At 38.5% G+C, this 15,095-nt stretch overlaps 1 protein-coding gene across 5 annotated transcripts in view; it reads right to left on the bottom strand.

Annotated features, from left to right (window-relative positions):
• The window catches only part of LOC111564229 (myosin-10), a 67,546-nt gene that overhangs the window by 39,126 nt on the left and 13,325 nt on the right, over window positions 1–15,095 (bottom strand). For 2 of the 5 annotated variants that reach the window (XM_035945150.2, XM_055009933.1), the window contains exons 4-7: window positions 3,582–3,609; window positions 1,335–1,437; window positions 953–982; window positions 720–734 (exon numbers count right to left, since the gene is read on the bottom strand). In XM_035945150.2, coding sequence (XP_035801043.1) covers window positions 720–734; window positions 953–982; window positions 1,335–1,437; window positions 3,582–3,609 — 176 coding nt within the window. The remainder of the gene's footprint in view (window positions 1–719; window positions 735–952; window positions 983–1,334; window positions 1,438–3,581; window positions 3,610–15,095) is intronic. The other 3 variants (XM_055009934.1, XM_055009935.1, XM_055009936.1) reach the window with 2 other exon arrangements.

The raw sequence follows: 15,095 nt of genomic DNA, 5'->3' as shown, positions 1-15,095 counted from the left end.
AAATGTTAAATAAATTAAAAAATATAAAAAATAATAAATTGCAGTCATGTCATGGATACAAGTGAAGCTGTAGCTAAAGCAGAACATTTCTAAAATGATGCATTAACATCTATGAACAACCTACAGCAGTCTATGAATGGAATTAGCAGCAGTTGTTATTATAATATCTCAGTGGTCTATTATCCTGGCCATCAGGACCTAGAGTAGTGGTGCGGTTCTAGATTAACAGGTAGACAATTGTACCCTGCATCTCAGTTACACTGTAATTCTGTGTCTGGTGAGAGGGCTACATGGACTACCTGCGGTTCTAGTAGTTCTAGGTCCTGAACATCAGAACAGAGAACCACTTCAGTAGTACAGGTAAACTTGCTAATCTTAACTTTCTGTAGTAATTTACTTAATGCATTTAAACCAGAAAGGTGTCATCATCAGCTCTATCGCAACAGTCAGAAACACAGATATTATATCACAGATATAATCATGGAAGGACTGTATACCTTTAACATGAACTACAAGTAGTATCTTAATAATATTTAACAGCAAAAAAAAAGACAACCAAGGCTTAACAAGTGGCTACCACAACAAATACACAGAGCATGCGTGTGATTACGTTTTACAGTGTGACTCACAATAATGGCAAGCAAGTACAACAGTATAGAACATCTGAACAAACACAATAAAGAGTCTGAATGATCATGCCACTATTAAAATTTACTTACAACTGCATTTTGTGCCTGACAGAGAGAGACAAAGTAGATGCTAAATATGCTGTTCATACGTGTTTAACACCAGACATTTTAGACTACATTTTAAGTTAATCACTGCAATGACTTGATCTCTCAGAATGCAAATAGATACTCTAAGAGCCCAAGTAATAGAGCAATTATTTTGTTTGAAAGGAAAACGTTAGTGTAGCATGCACATGGTGTGTAATAGAAACATAAAAACTTGCCTGTAGTTTCACTGGTTTAGGTGATTCTGGCTGTATGTTACAAATAAACAAATATAAATTGTTAGATTGTGCACAAATACAGATGTGGTGCACAAAGCTGTTGCGCCTATTGCAGGGGTTCAGTACATCATCACTCGCAGACTACAACAATCCTACCTCGGCCAAATTGCCCAGTAGCTTTAATTAGTAGCTTGAATTCTCTATATTCTGAACTACAGGACGTACAATTAGAGAGGTAATTAATTTTTCATTAAAATTCACAAATAACGTAACATCATATTTTTATGGGCTTGTTTAGTTTAAGGCTTGAAGCGTGCATTGCTAACTTAAAACAAAGTAGCAAGAAAAGGCAGAGAATTGTTTAGTTTAACAGAATACTTACAGGAATGTTGTGGTCTTTTCTTCCTTTGTGGGAGGAGGCAACATGTGCCAGGTACTGAATGACCTTTTTTGTGTTTTCCGTCTTGCCAGCTCCTGACTCACCTCTGCAATGCACAAGAACACAACGCACAAAAAAGAGGCATCCTCAGAACAGTCAAACACTAAACTCTTCACATCGACAGCCGATCTATTAAATGAAAATGCAAGACTGGATCGATAAATCATAGTAGACCTGCTTTCCTTTAGGTTTACAAATTTTTAGGTACACAGCTGTGAGTTTAGGGTTAAAAAAAAGTCTGCCAGAAGATTAGGACTGTCCTATTTTCCACTACAAATGCACAAATATAATCTCAAACCAAACACTGGTACATATCTAATCATGTGTATCCTACGCTGCACTATATTTTTCAGCATTTGTCAGTCCAGTTTAGCAGCTGTGGTTGCTGGAATGCATTGCACTGTTCTGTAGTACGGTGACCATGGCATAGAAAAACAGGAAGGAGAATTTCTCAAGACCTTCAAGCCATGCAAAAACTTTGGGGGATCAGTTTAGATTTAGCGCATACCTGAGGTTTTACAGTAAGCGCTAATTTGCATACACCAAGTATGCACAAAATATTGTTTTGCTTTCAGACTGTGTAAATGTGATGTGGCTGAGAGAACAAACCAACAGAGGGTGTGTAAGTGCTGTCAATTTAGTTAGCCACTGTGAGGGTAATCAGGGAGGGATTGCGTCAATGTGTCTGTAGTCGGCCTTGGACTGCTGGGTGTTACATTCCTCAGCTCCTCTGTTTCAGATATTCACATAAACAGGGAGTGCTGACCTAATCAGAACTTGTGAGGTTTCAGTGAGGCTTATACAGTTTGATTTTGCACCAAAGCCCTAAACAATGAGCACAATTTATAGTATATTTGAATATCTGTGAGCATGCAGCACATTTCCAGAATGTGCAACAACTAATAAAAATGCACATTATGCTGAGTCAGTGGAGGGTTTTAGCAATATACAAATTTTTTTGGAGGCTATCGTTGCTCTCTTCACAAAAGCAGAATGTTGTGGCTTGAAAAATAGTAAAGAGGGATTATGACACCAAACCATTTCAGGAGAAATGTGTGGGAGCCTTTTGGATTTAATACTGCTGATGGAAAATTGTGGATAAAAACTAGGCTTAATAAAGGCTTTGTAAAATACCACTGCCTTACACTTTTCTGTAGCTACAATATCCCCATATAACTGATATTGTGTTTGTTTTTGCAACCAAGTCCTTCTCATCAGCGTCATGTTCCTTGTAAACATAAAACATAATGTCAAAAAAAAATAAAATTACAAAATGTGTATGTAAGAACCTTTGAATCAGAGAAAATTATGTTTTACTAGAAAGACGCCTCTTGCAGATTAGTCATGAAAAACAAAAACCTCTACTCGCCCTGTACACTTTGTGTTTTATCACAACAACAAAGCTGAAATATTTGTCTGATAATGTTGCTCTTGTAACACACATAAGGCAGTGGAGACCTCATGAATTAATTATTTTAAATTAGTTGCGTTAGAAAGAACTGAGTTACAAATTATTTTTCGTTTCATTGAACTACATTTTTTTAATTGACAGCCCAAAAATACATTTAAGGAATTGGAAAGGAAACTATTTTGTAAGGTGTGGAAGTTATTCTGAATGTCTATGTGTATTTAAAAGGGACAAAATAACATGTATGCCTTGTCGGTCATGCTGCCTGAGAAAAAGAGCTGTTGCATGTAGCCAAAGAAAATGCCAGAGATGGTCTGGCATTTTCTTTGGCTACATTCCTGTCATCTGGAGACGCTTGTCACTGCAATGACACCAGAGGGCTGTGAAGCAGAAATGTCAGGCGTTTCTCAGACCCACATTTCTCTTCAGTAGTGATCGTCTGCCCAGCATCGCCCTGACACTCGCTTTAAAATAACTGTCAAGACCCCTTGACAGTTGGTTCACTTTCACTGCTCCTATGAACCGTTGAAATTTACTGGTAATACAATTACTGTCACATTGATTAATATTTATGAACCAAAATATGCCACAGAGAGAAATATGCTGCACTATGTGATAATATTTCCAAAATAATTAAACAGAAAAGGCATGAATTTGGGCCAAGTGTATCAGTTTATCTAGCAGAACTATGCAATTGTGGGGCCTGGATACTTAAAATGGTTTTATGAACAGTAAGTATGATAAGATAAATCATGAAAACACAAATCTTGCAGCAGACTCACGTGCAAAGAATGGACTGGTCCTCTCGATCTGTGGGAGAAGAGGGAGAAAAAGTGGAAAAAGTGAATCATCAGCAAAATATACTGAAATGGTTCCAATAATACTATTATTACATGCAAACTTTATTTTAACCAAGTAAGTCTGATCGAATTTAAACCTCTTAACTTCAGAACCAGCTGGCAGGTTTGAGAGGCATATTTTTAAAAAACAGAAAACTACACCATTTATCATAGCAAGAAACTGCAAAACTAAAAAAAAAACACTGAGGGATTTTTAAGTTAACAACAGTCCTTAAATGTGTGACTTCAGGTTACCAAATGTAAGCTGAAAATTGTGATATTTCATCAAAATTTCATATAAAAATTGGTCGGAAATAAATCATTTGCAGGAACAACACTGGGTAAAAGATGGAAAATTCTGTGTTGCTCGAGACAACTGACAAACCATTACTGATTTTAAAAAGTAAATAGCAAAGTATCTCTAATATGTAGAGTCACCATTTTTACAGCATTGGTAACAATTCCTTTTTTGTTTCTTTTTTGGCAAATAATCCCCAAAAATATGTATTTTGAATTTTTTGTTTATGATTTTATGGTGTGATGATTTTGTTATGCTACACAAAAAAATATTTAGAGTTTTTCTACTTCTCGTCATGGTTGTGCTGTTTCCATAGAGGTGCTTGATTTTATACTGGAGTGAAATACCATAGACAGGACAGGACCAAAAAACATCCAGAAATCGCTGAAGGTTCAGAGGGTTAAAAAAATTTGCACAATATCTATACTCAACCCTAACTGTCATGTTGTTTTTCACTTCTATGAGCATTCATTAACAAACTGGCAGTAAAAGGCAGGGCCTGTTTCCCCTTTGCATCCAGCCTCATCACACACGGTTAGCCCAACACAGCCCACCTCTAATCTACTCTAATAAGAAGATTCATATGTCCCAGTAAATTTGTGTTTCATGGTTAAAGTAGCTGCCAATTTGATGAAGACTTATAAAGCCTGAACAGTAGTTTAATAATGTATTTGGGATATACTGGACGTAGATTGCATACTGCGGCAAAAGTTTAATTGAAAACAGCTTCAACCCCTTACAGCATAATAATACTAACATGACCCAATTCTTACATTCACTGTGCTGAAGGCGATTTGCACTTTGTGATCAAGTGGCAATAAAATACGACCGTTAATGTGCCTCCATAAAGCTCCACGGTATTCCTGACTAGAGTGTCTTGTGAGCTCTTGAGAGTGAGACGGATCAGTCATCTCGAAGCTATATGGGGGAAATTAATGGTGATGATGTCATGGGAAAACAGCACTTTGTCTTCCCATCAATGGCCCCACAGGGAAAGGGCCCCCTGTCCAGTCACATGGCTGGCTGAGCAGCAAGAAGTTCAGGGATTAGATAAAAGTCACCAGACTCTCTTCAGTCTGCACTCTATTGACTTGACGCTGCACTATCTATTCACCACTTAAACGCTTTTCCTGATGACAAAAAAGCAGCTGAACTACAATTGAGGAAATACTGGGATCAGGATTATTTATCAAGACTATTTATTTAGCAGTTTTATCACACTTGACAGAATACTGCCTGCGAATTCCCAAAAAAACAACTTGAATCAAATACGGCTTTCTTTATATGAAATCCCAGTCATCTTAAAGTGATCTCTGAATTATTGCAATACTAAATAATATGAATTTATCCTCAAATACAATATGCAGCGAGCTTTTTATGTCTTATGCTATTGAAAACAAGCTAAAAACAAAAACCTGTGATTCGTTAAACAGTTCAAGATTAATTGTACATCTGCGTCATTTGACTCTGGCTAAGACAGTTTCCTGAATGTGTTGATGAGCAAGAGCCTGTTTAGTATGTCGCCAAGTCTCAGAGGAGATTAATACCGCAACTCAACTGCAAACTCTGCATGTTTGCTAATTGAAGAGTTACCTCTAGCTTGTGATAGACGAGCTGATGCACTAATGGATTGATGAAGGAGATGTGATCCATCAGTAGCTCAGGGACAGACCTATCTGTTGCAGTGATTAAAGGTAGAGTATTCCATTATGATCCAACACACTTTTTTCGGTCAAATTCTGTGACTTTTTCTTTACAGTCCACTAGGTATCCATTATATATGCATGCTAAAAAAAAAAAAATCTGGTGTACGTACAGTTGGGAAACAAACAAAGTGGCTCAGACGGATCCACATAACACTATTCCAGCATGTATAATGGGAAAAGGTAGGAAATGTGAGGAAAAAAGGACAGTAGGGGTGAGAAGGATTGTAAATCTGGCACATGTTAACTATCTGATATACCAATGTCAACAATCTTTCTCCAGAATTGCAGACATCACTTTTAAACCTAAAAACTCATCTTTATTCATCAAACATTACATATCTATTATTTTTTCCATTAAAATAAACTCTTTAGGTTTAAATGTAACACTGCACCTGCCTCTTTTACTATACACAGATGTATAAACAAGAAAATGCTTGTTCGGGAATGAAAAACCTATGAAGTTCCACCTTTGTCTCCACCAAACCCTCTGCTGCTCACCTGCAGCTCAAGCACACCAGCTCACTTTAGTCTCTACTCAAACGCTGCAAAACTATACAATGAATAATGATACGGAAAACCCAACCTTGCATGTTGATGGGACTGGTTTGTTAGGTTTGGTAAATAAGAAATCCTGGCTGTCTGAAACTGTGTCACATCAGCATACTTCAGTTTTGAGGAGTAAAAGCTCAGCCATGCCGTTGAATTCTGAGTTCACCCAGGATAAGTTTTCCAGTGTATAAAAAAACACCATATGGGCAAGTTAACAAGGTAAAAAAAACTTGATTTTCACCAGAGGGAACCTTTAACCATGCAGAGAAGCAGAGTGCAGGAGAAGGCAGTGCAGAATACTAATAAACCAATCTGTTACGCTCTAATTTAGTACAGCATGGTTCGTCTGGTGGCACCACGATCTGCGAGTCACCATGAAGGACGTAGAAGGACACACATTTTATCTTCAAAATTTTATAACATTCAAAGGTATACAATCTAAGCAGGTGGCCAACCTGCAGGTTAGGAATCTAGCAGTGAGTCCCAAACTGTATTTTAAATGGAAAAAATAATAAAATTTGATTCATTGTTCTCTAATATGTTGCTTTTTGTTGTGAAAAACTGGTCAAAACTGGTGTAGATATTGTGGGAGATCATGCTGTGAATATGTCAACTCATTTTGTACATGTTGTGTCCCAGGCTGGACTGTACTGCCAGAGGTGAAGGTTTCCTAAAGCGCTGACTGTGTTCCTTTGGGATGAAATGATGGAAGGTTATCTGACAGAGGACACAGCTGGATGGCTCATCATGGACAACTTGGGTTTCCTGGCTTTGACTAGAAATTTCCTGCAGTTATGCACTGTAACAAGGAGGATTGTCCTCACACACATACACGAAAGCTGGGCTGATCCTTCAGAATCTCTCATGTCATGATGTCAACTGCAACACTGTAAGCACACATGCAATCACAATCCCCCTTTAACCCCTACCTTTGTCACATCACTCCTTACATTCACGTCCCTATCTGAATTAAGCACAAGAGCAGCACGCCTCAGAAAGCCGGTGTCTCCTTTATCAGCTGCAGACACACAGGAAAGATATGATCCAGTCATTGTGAGACTGTTCACTTCCACTCACCAACCTAACATTTGTGCTGAAACCTTAACAACCTCTTCAGACTGAAAAGCGCTGATTACTGGCAGAGACTGTGTGTCTGAGTAGATGAGAACTACCATAACAGGGACGGTTATTTCCATGGCACTACTTAATGGTCATAAGAACTCTTTTGTGGGTTTCGCATGATTGGCAGTGCTCTTGCCAACTTCACATGACTCCATTATGTTGGAGGGAAGTGCAGACTTCCCCGAGGATATATAATATTATTAGCTCCAGTGAAAGCTGAGGAGTTTGAAAATCCCTTTCAGTACTTCTTTTAGATATTCAAAGTGGCAAAAAACAGATCATACAAATATTAAGATGGTGTAAAAGTATAAATAAAGCAAATGATTCAGATCTGCAGGTTTCAATGACATTACAGAAGTGCAAGAGTTCACACAGATAAAATTAGAACAATGATAGAAAAGATCTACATTAATGGCCTTAGAAAAAGGGTGACAGTAAAAAATTTGAGGATGTCTTGCAGCTTTGACACAAACACAGTAACTCTGCATGTGGTGTTTGTCCCTGTAAAAAGAGGGAGGAAGAGGGGGAGTTGATCTCAGCTCCCGACAGTGAGCTCATTGTGAGGTTGTGGCACACTGGGCCTGGGCCAGTGTCTGCCACTGATGGCTAATGCCTGTATTTAGGAGTGGCAATGAAGTGCAAACACTCACCTCAAAGACCAGTCCTGCACGCTGATCAAGTCGTTACCAAAGTGTCAAAGTGGGACAAAAGCCACAGTGATGTAAGTGGGAAAACACATCAGCTGAATGTTCAAAGTGATAGAGACCAACGGGCAAGCACAGTGCAGTCTTATTAACAGGAGGAAATACAGCTATGTCTCTATGCTGCCACTGAAGGCAAGGGAAGCATAATGTTACTGACGATATTTGATGTTCATGCAGTTTATTAAGTCATTAGTCATCAGCTTCCACTGAGCTATGAAATGAATATCAAGTACCTCCTTTTTTCTTCAGCATCATTAAATAATTTACAGTTTACCTAGTCTCTCTCCTGAAGCAATTGTCTACAAAAAATGCTGGTTAAAGCACATTAATTGCACATCTATGTTACACAGTTTTTATTTCTGGAAATTTATATGAAAACGTATATTCTAATTACCAACAAACTGTGAACTGTACAGCCAGCAGATATTTTCTTAAGAGGCCCTGCACGCCCATACAGGTGATTACAGTCACTATTGTTAACCTGACCTCCAGTCAGGCGGGAGTTAGATAATGGTATGTTTTGAATTGTGTGATATTATAAAACCATATAGTTAGTGAGCATGTAAATAGTCAAATTTGCTCCTGACACGGGCAACAAGACCAACCAAAGATGAAATAGATGTCCTGAGATGTCCTAAAAGGGGTCTAAACAGGCATTATAAAGAAAACAGCCACTTTGTGTGTGAAGACTACAGCGAATGAATGAAAGCAAATAGTCCACAGTCCTGTTAACATGATCATCTATGAAGAGTGCTGTAGCTGGAAGAATTATACCTGCAATGATCCACGTGTGGCCTGACCTCATAATGCCCCATATAAATGATGCTACTAAATACCCTGTCCAGCAGCATGAACCTGTGCGACAATCACCAACCTTTTCAGTCACAATTCTGCCTCTCTAACTTTTATTCCATCACCCCATTCCACAGAAACCACACTACTGCAATTTATTCCAATTACTGAAAATGCAGTGCTCTACAAATTACACTGTTTTTCAATGTTGCATCCCTGATACAGACCCTAAAGCTATAGACATGGTAGCTTACTTAAAACGAGCAAATATTTCAGTGGAAAATACTTTGCAATGATTATCCAAAGCCATCAAACTATGGCAGAATAGTGGCTTAAGACTGTGGTGGTCACAAAAACTGTATAATGACCATGCATATATTTGATTTTCCACCTAAAATAACGTAGTGGGTATTCTGTGTGGCGATTATAGGATTTGCTTATAACCTTGCGTGAATGGAACCAAGTGTTGCCATGAAACTAAACTATAATATCAACAGTATAGAAATCTGAATCCCTGCTGGTTTTTGAGGAACTCTGGGTGTATACACTGTCGTTTCTGGCTTTAAAAGCTATCTCATAACACAGAGGGGGCTTATGATTGTTTATTAGTTCAATGCCTCTGAGCAGTTATACTAATGACAGGGCGCCAAAGGGATTTCACAGCCTATTAAAATAAGGCTGTTTTCAGTGGCATGAACCAATACTTGTCAATCACCTTACTGCACCTCCTAACTTTAAGAAAATCACTGACAATTAGTCAAAAGGGATTGGATTATCCCTCAACACGGAGGTATCTGTCAGCAAGGATATAAAAATCAAAGCAGTCAATCATTTCAGACCATCCGTTTTAGGGCTAACATGGCAAGTCTCTGGTGTGGCCAGAACTGAGTCTGGAGCTTCAGCCAAGGACTTGCAGATGCAAACTGATGCAATGGAGATTTGAGGGTTTGGTTTCCTATATGGGGCATTTCTGAGAAGAAAAGTCTGTCGTGAAAGCTGATAGGAAGATTAACTGTGTTTGGGAAAAGCTGACAACGAGATTTGATTTTTCTTCAAGGTATTCATACAAACTGAAATGATGGAAAACGCTTAGGCAGCCTGAATTTAATAGCTACATCAGGTGCAAAACAAGTCAGCAGAGACAGCTCGAATGGCAGCCAAAGAGAAGTGACTGGAGGGAAGAACACAGTAAATCAGTGTGTGGAAAAGGAAAAATTAGACATACTGAAGGCTACATATTAATATAGAAAGTAGAAAAAGTAAAAGCAGACAGGATAATATTTAAGTCTATTCTGTGTCATAATATTGTATTAGAAAATATTAGAACATTCAGTCCAGTGGCTAATGTAAAGAAAATAGTCAGTGGGTGAAGTCTGTAGATAAAGAACTAGTCTGACAGAAATCATTTAACACTACCTGACAAGACTGAAATAATATTTGTTAGCTGATTCACATCTAAGCATTTCTAACAGCAGCAAAAGTGGAATCAGTTGCACCAAGAATCCCACAAAAATTTTAATGTGGAAGCAGATGCTATAGGAGAGAAGTTACAGATTATCTGAATATATTTTTGTGTTCCGGTTACTGTTTCTGATAAAGTATAAATCAGATAAAAGTCCTGCTAAACATGTTTCTGTACATGGGTCTGTGTGCCAAAGAGGTGAGCTTTAGCTTAATACACACAAGCTCTCCACAGAGCAGATGATATTCAGTGATTCACATCTGGTAGCTTCAATCAATTATTGGATTAGACTATTTCAAAATGAATACAGAGGAATGTTTTTGAGTCACAGTGAAAGAAATAGCTGTGATAGCAACAGTTACAGTTGTGCTACTACCGTTTCAAGCTTTTCTTAACTGCAAAAGAAGCAGAACTGCCCCTTTAGTTATAAATGGCAAAGTTTCACCGGCTTTAAACACATTTGCTCCTTTTGTTTTTATAGAATAAAAAGCAATGTTTGGGAAAAGAAGAACAATAGTTTCAGTGATTCTAAATCTGTCCCACATCCACAGCATCTTTTGTCAATGTTCTGAATCACTTTTTTAAAAGTGAAAATATTTAGTGTATGCTCAACACACACTAATTCTGGAGGAGGTTTGAGGTTGAAAAAGTCCAGCACTGAGCCACGGTTCAAAAGGCCATCAAAGCCATTACTGCCACAGACCAGATTAGGACCAGGTGGACCTGTATTTGCTGAGACTGTGTCTGCTGTGCCAAGATAAACTTTACTGAGCTTGTTTTATCGCACATTTTTGAGGGTGTGAATTACATTACACTCTTTTAATTTGGCTGAGAACTTCATGGAATACGCCTTGCATTCTTCAAATAGTTCATTTCATTTTTTATTAATATCAGTAATGCTGCTGACATCAGAGATGAGGAGTGCTTTGATCATTTTTTTAAAAAATGGACCTCTATAAGAGAAATCAAAGAGCTTTGCTTTGGGAAAACCTCATAAGCCAAGATAGATCTAGCTGGACCTGACCTAATGCCCTGATTAAACACCAGGGAGAGACTCAAGAAGGAGATCTTTCTAAATTTCCACTGAAACAAAGCCTCCTTGTTTCATAACCCCACCTGGGACACATGCAGTACTGTTGATGCATGTCCACTCTTGGAATCTATCACAACTGCTGACGCACCCTTCCTTTAAAGCATGTTTTTACTCAAGCAGGCAAAAGTATTTCCTTGCAACATTTCCACATATGATAAACTTAGCTTTTAGTTCATCAGTGAACAAACATCGACCGAGCAGTGAGGGCAATTATGGAAAGTATCTGGACCTCTAATCAATGACAGATGTGCACTAAGTCCTCGACGTCTGCTTACACACCCTGTCTCTGTTAGGTAACACTTCATTTAACATCCCATCTGAGCAATGACTGGCTTCACAGTAATGTTGCAGTAATTAACAGACCCCTGCAAGGTTCAGACACCCTTAAGTCATAAATATGATTTGCAATCTGCTCGCCTCCAAAGGTCGTCAATAAGAGGCAACAAATTATTTGTCTTGAGTGTTCTTTTACGTTAAGATGGCAACTGATATGGCAAAGTTTAAACGTAAGGTATGACAGAACTAGAATTAAATTATGAAATAACTGGGTAATATCAAATTCATAAAGTAAGATAAAATAAGCTCATCAACAGAGATTTTTGAACAAATTTACCCTTTCATGATTATTAGGGATCAACTAATTATTGAACTAGACGATTATTAGTCAGATGTTTTGCATTTTCCTAAATATCATTACTTTTATTAACTGATTACCAATAAAAAAATAAACAAAGTTACTTTGGCTCTGATGCAGCCGCCTCCACTCAGCACAGCCCTCTCTGATTGGTCACAACTAATAGCCAATTAACACTGAATGGTACTTTTAACAGACAGGGACAGATAAGTGCATTTGCAAAGCAGAGCTGTTTAGAAGGTGAGGTAGCAGATTTTATTGAAGTTGTAATACCCAGTGGAGTCTTACACAAGCATGCCCAGTTTCCTCAATTCCACTAAAAAATACCGTATTGGCCCGAATATAAGACGGTGTTTTTTGCATTGGAATAAGACTGAAAAAGTGGGGGTCGTCTTATAATCAGGGCCGTCTTATATTCGGGCCAATACGGTACTTAAAATGAATTTGTTGGTGTAAGTGCAACATGAACTTATTTTGCTGACAGTGCTAGGCTAAGGGTATTACTGCGAGGTTTGCTGTGCCTCTTAAGCTGTGGCTAATGCTATCTGGAGTACCTGTAACATCTTTCTAAAGTAAGAGTAACATGAGCAATCTGCTCTAACTGGCACACATCTCTCTAGCGGAGACACAATCTGCAAAAACTGAACAAGAAGCACAATCCATCGCCACAAGTCAGGAAACTGGCTTCTTTCACAGAGACTAAGGCTACGGTAATGGCTAGTGGCTAAGTTAGGAGGCAGCCACAGATACCCCAAACGAGCATCTGGAAAACAGTAGTAAATAATGTTTTAAGATATGGGCCTTACAGGGCAATAAAAGCAATAGAGCAATAGGGGCTAGAGTCTATCCCAGCTGACTTGGGGCCAAGGCAGGGGACACCTTGGACAGGTCACCAGTCTATGGCAGGGCTACATAGAGACAAACAAGCACTACGGACAATTCAAAATCACCAATTAACCTCAGCATGTTTTTGGACTGTGGGAGAAAACCCATTTATGCACAAGGAGAACATCCAAACTCCATGCAGAAAGATCTAAGGCCCAGGCCGGAACATGAACCAGGGATCTTCTAGCTGCGGTGCAAACCACCGAGCCACTGTGCAGCCCTGGTATCAGTATCAGCCCTGAAAAAAGCAGATCAATCAATCCCTAGTAGTTATCCATTTATTTAATGTCTTTGGTTTAACTGGGCTAGGGTTGAACCTAATAATGATCTTAATTTACAAAACAATTATCCTAATTTACAATGCATTTTATAGTTTATCAATTAACTTTCATCTATTAAAAAAAAATATGTGGGTGAAAAATAGCCATTACAGTTTCAGGAGATCAATCTTCAATGTCTTTACCAGCACCTATAGGCACTATTCTGAGACTGCTCTATGGCACATGACTTACTTTTGCATCAAAACTGAATGAGTCAAAAACCAGAAATTCCTGACATGTTGTTAAACCATTAAGTGTTTTTGAACAGTTTTTCCATAAAATGTATTTTATTACAGTATGTCAATATTGACAATAAAAAGTAAGCACCCTGATAGTAATTTCATTCATGTAACAGCAAAACAGAAGGAAACTAATGGCATCTGCCAGTATGTAGCTTTCCAATGACTTTACTGCTAGCTTGGAGAAAAGAGAAAGGAACCACCAATGCTCATCTATACAGCTGGTTATACTCTTGTATTAACCAGGTTGCTGGAATGCTCAGGGCCAAAGCTGAACAGCAGCTGGCCTCCACTAATCTCCAACCTACAAACCTCCTTTTGAACCACAACTCTGTTAATTCTGATATGACCACAAATGGGTTGGACTAGCATTAAAAAATTACAGGTCACGCCTGCATGCTCAGAGATGTACAGTAAACAGGCAGCATGTTGAAATGCTCGAGGGCAGAGGTCATTACTGCATTCAAGTCAAAGAAATACCCGACAAAAATATGTTGGAATCAAAGCATTACTAATTGACAGGTCTCGCAGCCCTACCCCCACGTGTCTATGACCATCCATGTAGAAACGCAGCCGAATAGAGGGTGTGAAGAAAAGAGAAGGCGGTAACAAGAAGAAACAAGCCAGACTAAATGACAGGTTGGCAGAGTTCCACACTAGTTACAGTGCAGCTTCTGGAAATATGTCTCTTAGATTTTACAGCATCAAATGTAAAGACAATCAGCTTCAGCTCACCACAGCAAGCATCATTAGAGAAAAAAACTTAGAAAATACATGAGCTATGTGTAAAAAAAAAAAAAAAAAATCATATAAACAGTGGTTAAGAGAAAGGGTCAGCAAAAAAAGTCTTGTAACTGCCACTAATCATATCAGCATGATGATATTCCCGTGTTTTTGATCAAAGACGGCAAAGGTATAATCAAGCTTCTTGTTGATGCTTCGAAAACTTCCTTCTGTGCAGCAACATGGGGAAAGCAAAGCCTAAAAGGACTGACGAGAGTGTCCAGTTTGTCACCACCCCCACTGGTCAGCCCTTACAATCACACAAAGGATCTATTGTTGAGCACAATGGGGTCACCCTCTCTGTTCTCGCTGGTCTGATCCCAGTCACTGCTCATAGAGCCTGGAAGCAAGCCAACTACCAAGCAAGGATCTTTGAAGACATCAATCGGCTTGGACTGCCCTCACTTACAAGATTTTGTATTCCCAAATTAATTTAAACTGAGTAACACTACAACTAGAAGAGACTGGATGGAAGAGATGACAGCGAGTCACTTTTTCCCAGGGACCTGAATACCTGGTGAAGTTTTACAAATATGCAACAGTCAGCTCTGTTAAGGGCAAGGGAAAAAATGTCCATAATTGGAAAGAAGCCATTTTACTTAAAGAGAGATGCTTAGAAAATGTTCTTAAGATAACTTCTTCATGTAACTGTAAAACGACCTGATTTCAAGACACAAATCAGTGCGTTACGTCTGTACTGTCAATGTTTTGTCACTCAAGACACGACAACCACAAGATTTTACGTGAACTCATGTTGTTGCCACAAGTTCAGCTTTTTTGGAATACATTCTGTGCATTCCTCACATTACCAACAAATTTAAAATCTGGATGTGGAAAACAGAAACACCCCCTAAAATTCTACAGAGAAAT

The sequence above is a fragment of the Amphiprion ocellaris genome, chromosome 4 (assembly GCF_022539595.1).
Source record: "Amphiprion ocellaris isolate individual 3 ecotype Okinawa chromosome 4, ASM2253959v1, whole genome shotgun sequence".
NCBI classification, from domain to species: Eukaryota; Metazoa; Chordata; class Actinopteri; family Pomacentridae; genus Amphiprion; species Amphiprion ocellaris.
The sequence above is the reverse complement of the archived record's forward strand: the minus strand, read 5'-3'. Positions and strand labels throughout refer to the sequence as shown.